Source organism: Podarcis pityusensis (assembly GCF_964106645.2).
Source record: "Podarcis pityusensis genome assembly, chromosome: 3".
NCBI classification, from domain to species: domain Eukaryota; kingdom Metazoa; phylum Chordata; class Lepidosauria; order Squamata; family Lacertidae; genus Podarcis; species Podarcis pityusensis.
Window position 1 is genome coordinate 64574233 of NC_138026.1, and position 17757 is coordinate 64591989.

Here is a 17757-nt window from a genome sequence, read left to right on the forward strand (position 1 = left end):
TTTACCTTTCCGTATGTATAGTTTTAATTTGTGCAAACTGCCCTGAGTCTGGAGAAATGGCAGGATATAAATGAATGAATGAATGAATGAATGAATGTAACAACACCTACATTTGGCATTTAGAGGCTGGGCTATTATTATTGCTGACTACCATAGTTATATGTAACTATTTTGCTTTTTTAGTCATTCCTCACCTTTTCTTTTATCTTGTTTCTTTCAGGCAACTTTTAAACTGTTTTACTGCTGGCTTTTATAGCTGTTTCTATTGTACTGTTTTTTATTGTGTTATATTTTACTATTTTTGTAAGCTGCTTTGAACCATGGAAGGAAATACAGGATGTAAATGTTTTATATAAAAGTAAAATAAGAACATAAGAAGAGCCTGCTTGATCAGGCCAATGGCCCATCTACTTCAACATCATGTTCTCAAGCACGACCCAAGCACAGGAACATTCTCCCCTCCTATAGAGGCAGAGCATAGCCATCATGGCTAGTAGCCAGTGAATAAAATAAAATGATGCAGGGCACTTTCTTTCTTTCTTTGCCATGGCTAGAGTTAGCAAGGGGGGGGGGGAGTCAGTCTAAGACTATTATTATTATTACTATTATTATTATTACTATTATTATTATTACTATTATTATTATTATTTAATTCCTGCTCCTCACCAGCAGGATTTAAAATTCAGAATTAAAAAGTTAAAACAAGTCACAGTAATGAGAACAATGCAGGTCCTGAAAGCACAGACCTCAGATGTCAAATGTCAGGGTAAAGAGGTGAATCTTCAGCATTCACTGAAAGCTAGAAAGCTACCAAATGCACCTCTCTAAGAAGGGACTAGAAATTGCAGTGGACTGCTTAGAAGCTCAGGTAGGCACATTCTACCCACAATACAGTTTACTAGGACGAAGAGCTAAGGATGCTTATATTAGTTTACATGCCTGTAATTCTGTCTTGGATTGTGGCCAAAATCTCCAGTCACCAGGGTACAAAAAAAGTTTTCATGACAGAAGTGTAATCCTTAGCCACATCAACAGATTGAGGTCATTGTCACACATGAAGCTTTAACTAGCTTTGCTCCAAATTGGTATATAACATGCCCTGTGCCAAAATGTAGTTTGGATGTTTCTTTCAAATTCCAAATTAACAGCACCTACACATGGCACAAAAATCCAGAGAGGTTCAAATGTGTTTCATGTAGTCCAACCTGATACACGTTCACTCAGAAATAAGTCCCACCACGCTCAATCAGGCTCGCCCCCAGATGGTCACATAATGGCACATCTGAAAATGCCCTGAGATTCTGTGGGTGTTTGAGATGTTTTTGCCATTCAAAGAAAAGGTCTTGCAATAACCTTGAATCACCACCACTGAAATATCTAATGTAGTTCTTGTTTATAATAGCAACAAGCCTCAATATTCAGGCTTAGTCTTTACGGTTTAAAAATGAATTGCTACTTCATTTCATTATAAATCCGTATTTTAAATACCTTTTGGCCTTAAGATGTGGTGGGACACAAATTTATGAGAAGAAAACAATAACTAGCATCCATGCTTGGTCCGAAACAGAACCAAACAGTTATTCGGCATTGCCTGATGAAACACAGTAGGGTGACAATAACATTATCAGGATTTTCTGTAGCTCTTTTCAAAGCACCAAGTGTTACACAACTGCAGAGGTGTACCTAGGCTCCCTTATTCCCTTGGTGAGGAGCTGTACCAGTGCCCTTAATGAGGGGTGCCCTCCCATCCTTTGTGTACCTGCCAAAGGCGCCCCTCGCACTGCACCTATGGTGGGGGCCAACCTGGTGAATCCTAGGTATGCCCCTGCACAACTGTTCTCTCACATTACTTCAGACTTAGGTGTTTTGTCAAAGTTTAGAGGAAGGGTTCACATCCAAGACTTTAACCCCACTGTCTCTTGTTTCGCTTCTACAAAACAGTATCTCGCCACAATCAGACTCCTGCAGGACGCTCTGCTCTTATGTCAGGTATGCATTACCCCAATAATAAAACACTAGAGAGCAAACAAAAAACGCTACTGTATTCGCTCTTCTTTTGCTTTTCTCTCGGGAAACTTTTTCCAGTTCAGCCTGAGCCACCACAAACCTGGAGAAGCGTGGAAAGCGGAGGAGGGGCGTGTGTGGAAAGCAACGGGGAGAGGGGATTACACTCTCTACTACTGCGTGGAGCTTAGAACACGGAACAGATCCCCGGGCTCTCCTAGGGACCAGCGGAGATCACCCCCAAGGGCCGTCGCACTACTCTGTAGCAGTGGCGGCGGGCGGACGTGGAAGAGAACGTGCTGAATCAGCAGACCCAGACTCTGGGGGCGGGGGATGTAGACGAATAGCTGCCCCAGCTGATCAGTTTCTGAGCTGGCCCTGCGCTGCTAATCCCTTCTTTGAACACTTAAGATACAGCCCGCTCCTATGCACTTTCAGCTAGGAAACAAGTCCCGCTGCGTTCCATGGGGCTTACTCTTAGGTAACGTGCGTAGGACTGGAGCCGTAGTTATTTAAGCCACATCAGAAGGGAGAGTTAGCGCGAGAGAGTGGGGCCAAACCCACCACACGTGCAGCTGGATCTAATCATGTACGTTAGGGGGTGGGTGGGTGGGTGTTACTCCCTGAGTAAGTGATTGCGGCCCTAAAGGCCTTCTTTGCACCGACCTCGACCAGGCACTAAGGAGCAATAAATAATTTGGGGAAAGCGGGGGGGGGGGGGCGAGATGCATAAATAAATAAAGAGGGAAAGGTGGGGGAAAGCAGTGACATCCGGGTGCTGCTGGAGGCCTTTGAGCGCGCATGCTCCTCGTTACTCGCTCTGGCTTTGCCACCACCAGCAGTTTAAGGAGGCAACAGCGGCAGCTGCCACAGTGGTGGCGTGTGGAGAGCGGGTGGGGGAGGGAGGAGGAGAAGGAAGGCGGTGACAGCAGCAGCAGCAGCAGCAGCAGCAGCGTCGTTGTCGCCACTGTTTTCTCACGGCGGGGGCTGAATTTCCGCGTTTGTCGAGCGAGGAGGGGAACCGAGGCTGGGAAAGGGAGGAGGAGGTAGCGGAAGCCCGGCGCAGCCTTTGAGAGAGGATGGTTGTGGGGGCGTGTGACAGCCGGCGGCACAGCCGCCGCCACCACCACTGCGAAGCGCCTCAGGTGACGCTCCCGGGGCAGGAGTCGCACTGAGGGGAGGCCGGCGTCCGGGGCGGGCGGAGTTGCAGCGGCGTCTGGGGCGCAGAGGGAGGGAGTCGGGAGTCGGCGGCGGAGCGGGGGGCACATGGCGGGATGACAGCGGCTGCTGTAGTTGCTCCCACTATGCGCGACTGGCAGGAGGGGAAAGGGGTGGGAAGCTGAGGCTGCTGCCGCCGCCGCCGCTGTCACTTCTTGGTGGCTCGCAGCCGCACGAGCGCGGGGGGGAGAAGGCGGCAGAGAGAAGCAGCGAGGCAGACGCGCACTCGGCTCGCTCGCTTGACAGGCGCGCAGTAGCGAGGGGGGTGTGCGTGTCGTGTCGTGTGTGCGTGGGGAAGGGACGGGCCTGAAGCCAGTGGCGGAGAGAGGGCCCAGGATTAAGGCTTGGGCGGCGAGGCGCAGCGAGGCAGGGAACGGCGGAGCCTGCAAGAGGCTGCCTGGCAGAGGCCTTCCAGGAGGAGCCTTGGAGGGAGAAGCGAGGCGGGAGGCGCTCCGAGTATTCCCGGCAGTAGGAGGGTGGGGGAAGCCGCCGCCGTCTCCTGGCTTTCGCTTGCCTGAGAGTGTGTGTGTGTATGTGTGTCTTCCGTGCGCGTCTGGAGGAGGAAGCGCTGCTGCTGCTGCGTTAACCTCGCGCTATATTTATTTACTCCGTGCTCCTTCCTTCCTGTCGGGCTCTTCCTCTTCCTCGGCCAGGTCCACTCCCTTTCCCTACCTGGCGAGGGTGTCTGTGCTCTGCCCCCTCCGCCTCTGCGTCTGGCTCTCGGTCTCTTCCATGCACATCATGGTGGTGGGGATGGTTGGATGAAGGGGAAGGTGGGGAGAAAGAGAGAGAGCAGGGGAGAAAGAGGCGTTTCTGTTTCGGTGCCCCCCCCCCCCCCGCTTCGACCCCGTCGGGACCAGCCGTCCTGCCCTCCCGCCTGCCTGCCTGCCTCTTCCTTTCCTCGGCTCGCCTCTGCTGTGCTTTGCCTGAGGTGCGTGTGATAAGGCGGGAGCAGGAGCCACGGCAAGAGGCGGGTGGCGAGGGGGAGGAGGGAGAGGAGGAGGGAGAAGAATAGGGTGCGCCGCCGGAGAGACCATGAGGAAATTTAACATCAGGAAGGTGCTGGACGGCCTGACGGCGGGCTCGTCGTCCTCCTCCTCGGCTGCAGCCTCCTCGCAGCAGCCTCCGCCTGCAACCCGGGAGAACGACATCCAGGAGACCCTACAGTCCGAGCACTTCCAGCTCTGCAAGGTGAATGCTGCAGCCGTTAACAGCCGGTTGGGAAGGAAAGGGGGGGGGTGGAGGACGATGATGTAGCCATGATGGGCTCTGCAGCCTCTGGACTTTGATGCTTCCAGTTCCAAAGCTGTCGATTTGCATCTATCTTCCTCCTCTTCTTTTTTTGATACAAAAATTATGGTGGTGGGGGAGGCGACGCCGATGACGCCAATGCTATGATGGACTCTAGGCTTTTATTTAGCAGCATCTTTCCCCCTCCAAGCACAATTCACCCGCTTGCGTTTCAGGCTACAGTATTCCTAAAATGCACTCGCGGATCTTGAGATGCCTCTCTCTGGAGGAGAAACATCTAATGGGCTCATCAGTGTTGTGTTCATCAGTGTTATAAAAGGGGGGAGGGTGGATAACGGGACCTGGCACCGAATTCTCCCCATCATTCCATGCACAGGCATTTTAACAAGCTTCAGCAATCAGTTCATTATAGAGGAATAGTCCTTTAAATTTTTTAGGATGGGGTGCTTGGTTGGATGAATTAGTAACATTTTTATCCAGACACAGCACAGTATATGCAGTTGAGGTCTAAATTCCAAAAGGATGATGCAGCAGTTTAATTCACCAGCTGTGCCAAATTGAAATAAGAAATGATGTGGATGTTATGCTCATCTCTACCTTTGCAACACCTGTGGCCGAAGCTGCTGTAGTTTGACTTGTTTGTGTATTGAACACTTTCTCTTAAAAAACAACAAGGGGGGGGTTGATCCTAAAGATTAAAACACTTTCTTTAGTGTTACCTGTGTTGTACTCGCCCCCCCTTCCCCCTGCAACTTCCCACCAGCTAGCCTAATTTGGTGATTCAGGTATGACACATGTATTTCACTTAAGTATACTTTTATTTGCAGATTTCCCCCTACATTTTAGTGCTACAAAATGCTGAACTGAGATGCACACTTATTTTTGTAATTATAAGGCATGGGGGACATGCACTTGAGACTGAATGTGATAGAATGCATTTTTTCCACCTTAATTTATTTGGCTCAGATATTGCAAAGAAGGGGACTGCTATTGCAATTTCTAGTTGTGGGTGTCTGTGTGGGTAAGAGTTTTTTGAAAGCTACCCTGGGCTAGCAAGCTTATGTCATTCAGGGCCTGCTTCAGAGAAATAGTGATAGCTCTCTGAAGAGCCATTTTAATAATTAGTGGTCATTTAATTTACAGAACTGGCTGCATCATCACATTTCCCAGGGACTCTTGATTCTAATTCAGATGTCTTAACCACAGCTATTTATGGAAAGAATTGCAGATTAGGCTAGGAATACAATAAAGGTGAGAGGTGAATGGGTAGATTGTTTTGTTTAAATATACATGAGTAGGGATAGAATTAAGGTTTCATTTTAGCATATCCATGTTCATTGAGGTTTGAATTAATTATTTACCCTTTTTTAGATAATTCTGCTCTTTCATATACTTGTGGTTCCTTTAATTAAGTGAAAGTAAAATGACATTGCTTCTTTCTCATTTGTTCTTTGTTTTATTTTTCTTCTACTGCCCATTGCACCATTGCTTCACCACTCTGACATGACAGACTGTACGCCATGGTTTCCCCTATCAGCCTTCGGCCTTGGCTTTTGATCCTGTTCAGAAGATACTTGCCATCGGGACTCAGACTGGCGCTTTAAGGCTGTATCCTTTTATTGTATTTCTTAAAAGAAACTTACTAAGAAGATTGCCAGTGCCTACTGTGCTGTGCTGGAGTTAGTGTCTCAATTGACTCTGCAAGTCAGGTATGCATTTGAGTGGGGGGAGGGGAGAAGCTGCTGTTCCTTTCGTTTACTTCTGTTTATCTGATGTGAGTGTACTAGCAGTGGAACCAGTACTTTTTCTGGGAAACCATCCTGATTATTTTTGCAGTATCCCAGCTAACAGCCTGTCTAGTTTACTTAGTTCTTAATGCAGATAAGTTAGTTTTTATCTTGTAAACCGGAAATATGACCCTTATGTCTATCACTCCTTTCTATTGCTGTAAGGGTTCCTTGCTTTAAAGCAACAGATAATGTTTTCAGTGTAGAATATAAGGATTCTGTTTAGCAATCATTATTTAACAAATTGTAACTGGAAATGAATTTGAAATGGGGGGGGGGGGGAATAACACTATGTATTTGGCTACACGGTGTTTTTACTATAATCATTGCAAGGTGTTCCTTTACAAGTAAGACACAATTTTATTGTAAATGAAAAAATTGTTTTGTGTGTCTGTCCTTATAATCAAAATGAACAAATATTAAGCCTAGATCTTTCATAGCTGAATTTGAAAAAATAGAAATGATTCAGAAAATCATTGAATAATTGCATATACTCTATGGCACAGGTAACCATTGTGATGATCTCCAGCTCCCTCATCCCTGGGCATTGGTCGTGGTGATTGGGGATGATTGGAGCTGCATCCAACAACTTCTGGCTCTCCTTGCACTATGACAGGCATAGGCAAACTCCGGCCCTCCAGGTGTTTGGGACTCCAATTCCCATCATCCCTGACCATTGGTCCTGTTAGGGATGATGGGAATTGTAGTCCCAAACATCTGGAGGGCCAGAGTTTGCCTATGCCCGCACTATGACTTTGCTACTAGTTTTGATGAAATGCACATTTTTTTAGGGAAAGCTTTAATGAATAATAATGGTAGTAACCCATATTCAATGCATAGCAGCATATCGTATCCTCTTATGGAACAATTTTGAGTGGCAGGGACGCTAGCTGGATTAGAAATGAGTTTAGTAGAAAAGAGTTGTTAATGTGGTGGTTGATCAGTAGAACTTTTCACTAAGGTATAAATAGGGGTTGGAGTAAATTTTTAAAAATAGTAGGTAGTGAGTAACAATCTCTTCTGCTGCAACAGCATGTCCAATGATAAAAGTTGCAATACTGTGCACCCTTAAATGAGAGTAAGTGGTATTTAGAAAAGAAATATTTTATTTTTAAAAAGCCAGCAAAGGTATGGAAGAATTCCATTAAGGTCACTCAGTGTATATTCAACATGCAGTATGCTTTGATGGTCAGAGGTAGAAATAAAGGAATGGGGCACCATATTCCCCTTGGGTGTTGTTGGAGGTCTGGTGGCCTTACATGACCTCACTTCAGCCACTGGCCTGAGTTGCGCTTGGGCAGGAAGGCTTCTGGAGCCACAGGCTGAGGTTGAATAAATGAGATTTGTTGGTCTGTTCCTGGCATATTGGCCATAGCAAAGGAATTCTCAGGTTGTGCACTCAAAAGTGATGATAGTTTCATGATTTGGTTGCTTGGAATGACTATAAAGGGTTGTAGTTTCTGAAGTAGGAACGGTTAGCTTGTGGCCTTCCAGATGTTATTGAACTACAGCTCCAATTGGTCCCAGTCAGTATAGCCACTTATTAAGAATTAGGGAAGACATAGTTCAGGAACATATTGAGAGCTACAGGGTTGCCATTCCTGTCCTAAAGACACATGCAGTGCTAGCGCAGGCGTGTGCAACACGTCTTTTTCTTACAAAATTCTGCCCGAAAGAACAAGCTTTTACTAGCCACAAAATTTACTTCTGAGTAAGCTTTGATCGAATCTGTCTGCCCATCTAATAGAAGGAATAGTTTTTAAAAAGTGGGTGTTTTTTGTCTTTGTTTGCACTGCTTATTTTGTTTTTAGTTACAAGTTTAGCTTCACAATGTTGAATCTGCATATGGCTTTTTACATCTTAAAAAACACTTACATTTCACGATGTGAAGCAGTTTCTTTCTGAATTTTAGCAGTAGCTTCCTTTCCTTAGCTGAAAGAGTAGTTGTTGCCAGAGTCAGCAAGGTGTGGCTGTTGTTTATTTCTTAATTGCTGGTTTTCAAGGGTGAACACCAGGTTCCACGTATTGACCCACCGAGATTGAGAATGGATCAATGTGTGGAGGCTTATGCTCAGTATGGGGTGAGACAAACAGGAAGTAAGCTCTTTATGGCATATCCTTCCTCTGGCACTGCTTCCCGTAGAAGGGATTCCTGTTACTTAATTTGGAATGTTACAGAAAAGTGAATGAAGACTCAAATCAGTTTGATAGTTGGGAGTGAGTTGTTACAGATCACTCCTTAGAGAAGAAAATAGGAGAGAACAATAGACTTGGTAAAAGCTCTACCACTGTGTCTTTTACCCACATAAAAGACTTGGTCTTCAAATACTGTTCATGACAATACCTTGTAGCACTGGATGAAACCACAAAGACTCATGGTCGAACTGACTGTCAACAACAATGGACATAGGCAACTTTTAGCAATTTGCACCTATGGTCAGTCTGTCCATTGGGACTGTGCTGGTGAGCATTATATTTTATATATAAAATATTATGTGCTTTTGCTGTCACATTTGTTGAAAAAGTTTTGGATTATGGAGAGAGTGCCCTAGTATACTTTTCAAATCACCCTAAACACCTGATGAAACATATAAGCACAGCTTGATATTGTCATCTGGATTATTGCCCTCTTCATTGCCCTCTTATTTTATTTCTTTATCTTCCCATCTTCCTAATGCAAAGGAAGATGTGTGTACAGCAGGCCTTGAAAGTCTAGGGCAGGGGTAGGCAACCTAAGGCCCCGGGGCCGGATGCAGCCCAATCACCTCAATCCGGCTCGCAGATGGTCTGGGAGTCAGGGTGTTTTTACATGAGTAGAATGTGTTCTTTTATTTAAAATGCATCTTGGGGTTATTTGTAGGGCCTGCCTGGTTTTTTTTTATATGAGTAGAATGTGTACTTTTATTTAAAATGCATCTCTGGGTTATTTGTGGGGCATAGGAATTCATTCATATATATTTTTCAAAATATAGTCCGGTCCACCACATGGTCTGAGGTACGGTGGATCGGCCCATGGCTGAAAAAGGTTGCTGACCCCTGGTCTAGGGAAATGTCTTGGAGCTAGGGAAGAGAAATTGTATTCTTCTTACATTAACCTAAAGGGGGGCTATCAGCACCTTCCCAGTCTTCAGATTCCTGGTGCAAATGTTTTCACAACCATCCATCCAGCCACTGTTGTAGTAAGTAGCCTGTAGTCTCAGAGCTTCACAAATAATGACTTTCTTGAAAGTGTCGCTTCATTTGCTAAAACAACTTCATTTGCTAACACTAACAGTTGCAAATAAAATGAAAAATTCTGTTTTAACAACTATGTTAAAGGAAGTAAACGCCCTGCCAACTTTTAACTTTAATATTTCCTTAGAGTTTGTAGCAAAAAACCTACTCCCCTCCCCTCCCCATATTAACCTATTCCTCTTTACCTTCTGGCACAATGGACTCAACTGACTTTACCTCCTTTTCAAAATCCAATAGGTATAACAGATTAACAAATCTTACAAGCTGCTTTTGTTTCTTTCTGATGCTTTGCTTGCATATATATGATAAAGTGGTATCAAATCTTAATTGCTTTTCTAAAAATGTCTTTGCATTATTGAGTACATAAACCATATTTAGCATCAAATGTAAGCATTTTGTACTTTGATCTAAAATCAATTTGAAAAAATTTGTCAGTTCACAGCACAAGTAAAATGTACAATTAGCCTTTCCCATTTATTGTTTTCCCTTATGATAGTAAGTTTATTCAAGTCACTTCTAAGAGTAATGTGCCCCTTAGCTTGTCTTCTTTCGGTGTGGCAACCACCAATTTCCCACATTTATACTGCCTGTATGTTTTACACTTCTGAGTCACCATCAGCCTTCATCACCTGACTTCCCTTTTATAATCCAGAACTTCTATTTTGTATGAGGATATTTATTATGTCTAGGTGGCTATATCCAGGGATTTTGCTAATAGAAACTGAGATGAAACTTCATAATCTTTGTCATCCGTTCAGGCACTGACTAATTGCTAGAAACCTTTGTACCTATAAAGAAAGGTTATTTGAGATCTCCCTATGAGATCTCCCTATCCAGTATCTTGCAGCACTGAAAACCTCATAAACAGTAGATCTCTGCAATTTGAAGATTATATATAAAGCAGTATGTCCAGAATAACTCTTTTTAGCCATCTGTTTTACTAGTTTGGTGATTTTTCAACATCACAGGTGGTTTGTGTTACCATCTTCTTTGAATTTCAGTGTCTTCTGCAAATGAATAGTGTGGTGAGGGCTTTTTTTCCAGCTGGAACTCACTGAAACTCAGTTCCGGCACCTCTCAGGTGGGCGCATGAGTAGGTGTTCATGGTGATTTCTGGCACCTCTTTGGGCTGTTCTGCTCCTCCTCACTAGAAGGCAGGGGCAGCACACCACAATCCTTGGTGTGGTGTTATATCCAAACTAGAAGTTGTGATTTATTTTACACCAAACATAGCATTATCTGTAGCTAAGGTTTGTTCTTCGCTTACTGATTCTGGTTTGTTTGGACTGAAACTATTCACAACCTCCAATTTTGAAATAACGCTAATCCATGAATCAGTCACAGGTTCTGTGTAAGTTATCTGCTAATAGATAGGTAATCTAGGTTGTCATTAGAGACACACAATTTCTGAAAATTTTGAAACCATAGAAAAAACTACGCCCTCCAAAGAAAACAGCATTTTGAGTAAAAATGAGATGTAGGCAATACTTAAATAATAGCCATCAGATTATTCTACTGCTTTAAGAGCCTGTAGCACATCAATTATAATTTAGTTAATAGATATAATTGTACTATTTGGTATATTTTTTAAATGTACATAAAGTCCTGTGCATATTTTCTCAAAAGTAAACCCCTGGTTTAATAGACCTTATCCAATGTAAGCCTATGTATGACTAGTACCTCAAAAGTAGAACTGTCTTAGTTTGTACTAACAAAATTGTGAATATACCCAATACTCAAGAGTAAGTGAGTGAGCTGCAAATAGTAGTATACTATCCAATTACAGATGGGTAGCCGTGTTGGTCTGCCATAGTCGAAATAAAAAAATTCCTTCCTGTAGCACCTTAAAGACCAACTAAGTTAGTTCTTGGTATAAGCTTTCGTGTGCATGCACACTTCTTCAGATACACTGAGTGTATCTGAAGAAGTGTGCATGCACACGAAAGCTTATACCAAGAACTAACTTAGTTGGTCTTTAAGGTGCTACAGGAAGGAATTTTTTTATTTATACTATCCAAGTACATGTTTCCTAGTTTTGTCATTTGATAGATGGGGGAGAAAAACTAGGAATGCTAATTTTGTAGTAAACGAAAGACAAAGTGCCTTCTCATAAAGAGACCTTTTAGGTCAGAGGAAGCTAATGAGGTATTGCTGGACTACAACTCCCATCACCCCTGACCATTAGGTGCCTGTCCTTAGTAGAGGTCTGGAAACAAAGCCTTATGAGGAAAAGTTGAAGGAATTGGTTATGTTTAGTCTGGTAAAGAAGAGACTGAGAGAAAAATGCAACCCCATCCAGGGTTATCTCCTAGATTTGGGAACCACTCACCCACAAACCTTGTCTTCCCATGATTCAGTTTATTGGCCCTCATCCAGTCCACCACTGCATCCAGGCACCAGTCCAGGTCTTTCATACCCTCTCCTGATTTCAATGTAACTGAGAAGCAAGATGGGTGTCAACAACATACTGATGACACCTTGCCCCCAAACTCCCAATAGCTTTATATAGCTGCTGAATAGCACTGGGGAGAAAATAGTGCCTGTGGGACCCCATAACATAGTGGCTATGGGGCCAAAGAGCATGACTCTGCAATATTCCTCCCATGGACTTGGTCCACCATAGTCAGTGGTATCAAAAGCCACTGAGAGATAGAGTAGAAGAAGCAGGGTTGCACTCCCACTACCCTTATCCCAGTAGCAATCATCCATGAGGATGACTGAGGCTGATTCAGTCCTGAATCTGGGTCTGAACATACTTTGAAATGGATGTAGGCAATTTTTTTCTCTTGGAACGCCTTTAGTTGCTCCACCATGACACTCTCCACCATCTAACCCAAAAATGGTGTAAACAACTCCAACAGTTGGATGCAAATGTTCTTTTGACCTTCCCTATTTAGTAGACAGCAAGCTATTTTTGTTCTGAATGCCCTTTAAATGGAAGCTTCAATAGTTTTCAGTATAACACCTGAAATGTGGGTACCGTATTCTGAAGACATCATCATCAGTTTTTTCACATGCAGGATTCTGCTTTGGTTCTTGAGAATAGGGTGATTTGTGACACTTAACAGACCTGTAGCAAATTATTCATTTTAGTTTGTAGAACGTAGCCATATGTTTTACATAAAAAGGTGTTTTATTTATAAATTGAAACATCTGTTTGGTTTGTTCTGGCATTTTCTTTTTGTCATTGCAAGGATAAAGCAGACCCATACTCTGTTTTGTGGTTAAAGTCATTGCAGAATGTGCAACCTCCTTCTGGCACCACTCTGTTCAGTTATACAAGAGTATCCCTACATTTCTTCTGCTTGGTGCTATTTTATGGTGCTATCACTATGCTATGTTTTAACTTCAGTCTTACTCGAATCTGAGCTTTGCTCTTCATGTTCAGTCTTCCTTTGGAGGAAGCTTGGGAGCTCTTATATTTTCCAGTCCTTGTTGTGGTCAGACTTGAGTACGATGCCATTATAGGTATAAATATACACATTTGCAGGTCACCATTCAAGTAGTGCAATGCCAAGATGTTTGTGGACCATTTTCCATGGTTGAGGTTTAGCAGCTGCTTCAGAAGGATAATAGTGCTGGAGTACTTTCATTCAATTCCACCCAGGTAGTTGACTGAGTTTTTATTGGTTTAGTGATCTTATGTTTTAGAAGCTTCCTGCTGGGACTGAAACCATATTTTAACCGTTAGTTTGGGGAGTTTGATTGTGGTATTTCTTTGATCATTAATATGTCCAGGAGATGTTTTAACACATCATGTGTAATTGCTCATGTTATTCTAGTTTCCGTGTGATGCAGTATTGTAATTCTGTGCCGCGTCGCTCTCAGTAAACTTAGTGTATTTATCAAGCTTATTTAAAATCTCTTTGTTTATAGTGTAAAAGAAACTATAAGCATTTCCTCAAGCAAGTTAGTTTTATTTAAATTGCAATCTGTTTTCTGCAAATGTTTGTTAATAGTCTGTTCACAGCAGGCTTGTATTTCTAGCTTTCTAATTTCAGCAGTTTTCTGACCTTAGTCTAGTTTCTCCCTTGTCAAGGTTTTGGCACCAGAAGTGTCATAGCAGCTTTAGGTCTTAGAACTTTGGCTTCATAAATGATGACTCTGTAGGCTGGGTTTCTTAAGTGTAACTTGAGGGTTCCACATTTTTGCTTGGCGTGTTTAGTGTGCCACTGACCTCTAGCAAGAGTGTCGCACCCCTGCTGTTGTCCCCCCCCCCCACTTAAGAATTGCATAGGTGGGTGTGTATTGTCTGGGCAGCCACACCTGATCCCAGCCCAGCAAGCTTCCACCTTCCTTGTCCCTTATGTAGCCAATATGCCTCAGCCACATAACAGTTAACAGCACAATTCTAACATTGCTTACTCAAAAGTAAGTCCTGTTGACTTCAATGGGGCTTACTCCTCCCAGGTATGTGAGACTAGGATTGCAGTCTAAATGGGAAAACCTTCAAATGTGCTTTCTGAATTGAATCCAATCTGGGGAAGGGAGCAGGAATTATCTATTTCCTTGTGTGGATGTGCAGGGAAGGGTCCTGGTGATCACATTTTTTTGGTATAGCTAATAAAGTGAGCCATTTTTTAAAAAACCCTTGCACAAGTTGATTTAGTTACTAAAATTGGGTTTTAATAACCATACTAGTTGTACAGTGGTACCTCGGGTTACAGACGCTTCAGGTTACAGACTCCGCTAACCCAGAAATAGTACGAGTTAAGAACTTTGCTTCAGGATGAGAACAGAAATCGTGCGGTTGCAGTGCAAGGCCCCATTAGCTAAAGTGGTGCCTCAGGTTAAGAACAGTTTCAGGTTAAGAACAGACCTCCGGAATGAATTAAGTTCTTAACCCGAGGTACACTATACTTGCAATACTTTTTGTGAGTTTAAATTCATCTTCAGGTAACATGTCAATTCATCCTTGTAATTTAGCTGTTTGCCTAATTGCCGTAGGAGGAACAGATCGGTCTATCCTTTTTTTACACTTTTAGACTGTAATCCAATACACATTTACCACGAACTAAGTCGCATTAAACTCAGTGTGACTTACTTTTGAGTAAACAGGCATAGAATTCCGCCTTTAGAAACCTTCATTTAATGCTATAAAATAATGATTTGGGGCATCTGTTCCATAGGGTGGTATTTATATTTGAACCAATTAGGCAAATGACCAAGAAAGTAACTTAATTGTAATTATACCTGGCTTACTTCAACTTGGTGGTGCAGTTTTGCAGAACAATCAGATGGATAATGTGCCTTAGTAATTTAGTATTTCTGCTTCTTTGCCATATGTAAATATAGCAAGGTTCTTATAACTACATTTATGTTTCATAGTTGAAGTTGTATCTGCCTTACCAGTAAGTTCAAAAAAGTTGTTGATCAGACCTTTCCCTGTATGCCTGTGCTAATATTTTGGGGAAGGTTTAGTGGCATTTGTTACACTTAGTGATGGACAAGGGCAATGGATTTACAAAAGCTTGTTAGCAAATTTACCTGGAAGTTAAAAGAACGAGAGCTGTTGCAGACACTCTGGGCTTGTCATCAGCCAGGGGACCAGGGACCATTAGGAGGCAGCATCCCCTGCCACCCAGGAGGACTGTTGTCTCAAGGGAAGTACCAGCCTAGCTTACCCATTACCAGAGAAGGAGCAGCTGCAGGAAGCTTACTGTTCTCCCAAAGAGAGGACATTCAGTTCCAACTGCTACTTGCACTGGGATTCAGGAGCAAAAGGCAGGCACACACTGGCCTCTGTTATTAGCTGAGTTGAGTGAGTGTTTGGCTTACAACAAGTTTCAAAATTCTGCCTTTAGTATAATTTGATAGACAGGTGATTTTTAAAAATAAAACGATTCATTTTTAGCCTGGCTGATCAACAAACCCGAGCTATATTTTCAAGAAGCTGTGCACAGATTCTGGAAAAATCCCAGATCGCCCTGGGTTGGGTCCATCTGGGGCTGTCAAAAGGGAGGTGAGTGGACAAGCACATTTTTAATTAGAGTTTTAAACCCTAATTAAATCAACTGTGAGGGGTGGAGAACGGGGAGAGACAGACAGAAGCTCACCTCCTCCCTCACTGCTATCCACGTTTAATTAGAATTTAAAACCCTAATAAATTAAATTAGGAATGTGCAAAGCCCCCATTTCAGTTTAGGTCATCCTGAGGCCGATCCATGTTGCTGATGGGCTCCAGGTTGTGGTGGGGGGAAATGCACAGACCTGCTGCTTATATTTTCTGTTTGAACATTGCTCAGACAAAAAACAAAACAAAATATAACTTGGTACTTGTCCCAAATGTAGAGGAAGAAAGAAAGTAATAGTAAAAATTAAGAGAATAATAGGAGTGGTGGCAGCAAGCTGCTTTGTCTTTACACATCTTAATCTTTGAATCGTAAAAGCGGTGATATCTGTATGTCTAGAATTGGAAAAATTGCAGAACACAGTGAGGAATAAGTCTAAGAGGTTGTAGAGATTCCTTTAAGCTGACAACTGGATGTCAGCATTTACACAAAGATTCATTTGTTTCTGAACCCTTATCCAGTTTATTTTGTAGTAGCCAGGATGTAAACAGATAATTTTAAACATCAGTAGATAACAATGAACACAAATTGACACAAGGTATTTGTCAGAGGATGTTCTAATCTCCAAACATGATATAAAACTGATATATTAACCTATCCTCGTTTCACAAATTGCAGGGTACACTATATGTTAGGCCTGTGCACTACTACTACTACTAAATACTGTATGGCTTTGCAGTTTGAATGCTGTGGGCAGGCAGCTCAGCTAAAATCAGGAAACCATAAAACATAGTCTGTTATGAAGAGATGAAGCTACAAAATTTGAGACAGACAGCTACAAGGGTTTGGGTTTTTTTTTTAAGAGAAGCTTTTTAAACTTGCAGTTTTTAAACAGGACTCCCTCCTTCCCTTACTATATGGAATTTAGTGTGTTCCTCTAGGGTTTTAGTCTAATTGAAAGTCTTTTCCCTTCAGGTTTTAAAGAAAGGTTTAAAAACCAGTTATCCTTGACTTTCCATTGAAATATTTTATTATGTAAGTGGTTATGGGGTATTCACTGGTATTTATTGAATTTTATTGTACTAGGCATATGTAAACAGGCTGTTCTACTGTGATTTGAATGGTATGATTTAATGTTTGCTTTTTAATGGACTTGTATATAATAATGTAGTGGGAAGCTATTGTCTTGAAAATGGCTTAGAAATATCTGACATTTAAATTCTTTGTGTGGCTTTGTAACAGTGTTACAGTACTGTTTGGTGGACACTGTAAACACCTACCTGTATGTAAAAGCCCTCTGAGCAACTACTTTTTCAGGCAAAGAAAATGTTTGGGCCCTTCTTACTCTTTGTTTCAGAGCTCAGGAGCTCAGCTCACTACTGTGTCTTTATATTAAGAGCACTGGGTGCAGTTGCCTTGTGATAATTTATTTCTATGTCCCATCCAAAATCACTGTGATGAGAAGTTGAAGAGCAGCGTTGGCAAAGCTATTCCATTCAGGGAGGAACAGCAGGATATAAATGTAACAAATTCCTGCTTGGAAACCACTGCTGTCACTCAGATCTACACCCCCTGTCCCAACTCCCACCTTCTCTACTGGTGTTGTTGGGAGATGTATTTTTTAACCTGCAGGTGGTCAAAGTCCCTTTAAAATGGATCTGTATCCTTGGGATTGGCACTTTGCTCTTACAAAGACTGGGCTACAAACTGGGATGTGTCTCATTCAAATCTCTACCATAAACTTTTTGAATGGCCTTAGGCTTTTAACTTCCACCAGCCCCCCAATAATCTTTACAGGAATATTGTGAGGATTAAAATAATATGTGAACTGCACTGAAAGCTCAAGAACTTCACAAATGCATTAATATCTGTTGTTAAAAATTAATAGACTGCTATACATCCTGTACAATTTTATTATTGCACACTGTTCTGAGTGAAGTGCTGGAACTGAACAATTGACCAAACATTTGGATTATAGTTGAGCTTTGTTAAAGCTCATCAGTGTTTTCATAAGTATTTTGAGATACAATAATCAGCAAGATGCAGATGAAATATATCACAAAGAGTATAAAAATTAATATGTGTAAATAGGCAAGATTGAGCACATACTGGGAGGACAAGATAGGGTGACTAACCTGTGACTGTCCAGTTGTTTGGTCCTAACATTTAGTTTGAATACTATAGTATTAACTGATCGTTGGTGCGACCAAAGGATGCAGTCCTAAGTATACTTTAGAGGAAGAAGGTCCTGT

General features: G+C 42.5%; 1 protein-coding gene across 5 annotated transcripts in view; it reads left to right on the forward strand.

Moving 5' to 3' along the window:
* Positions 1 to 2824: 2824 nt before the first annotated feature.
* STXBP5 (syntaxin binding protein 5) overlaps positions 2825 to 17757 on the forward strand; it is a 117463-nt gene continuing 102530 nt past the window's right edge. For 3 of the 5 annotated variants that reach the window (XR_013983974.1, XM_080998554.1, XM_080998555.1), the window contains exons 1-2: positions 2825 to 4413; positions 5984 to 6081. Coding sequence is in view for 4 of the 5 variants with exons in the window: in XM_080998554.1 (XP_080854680.1) it covers positions 4258 to 4413; positions 5984 to 6081 (254 nt within the window). In the remaining variant the exon portion in view is untranslated. The remainder of the gene's footprint in view (positions 4414 to 5983; positions 6082 to 17757) is intronic. The other 2 variants (XM_080998556.1, XM_080998557.1) reach the window with 1 other exon arrangement.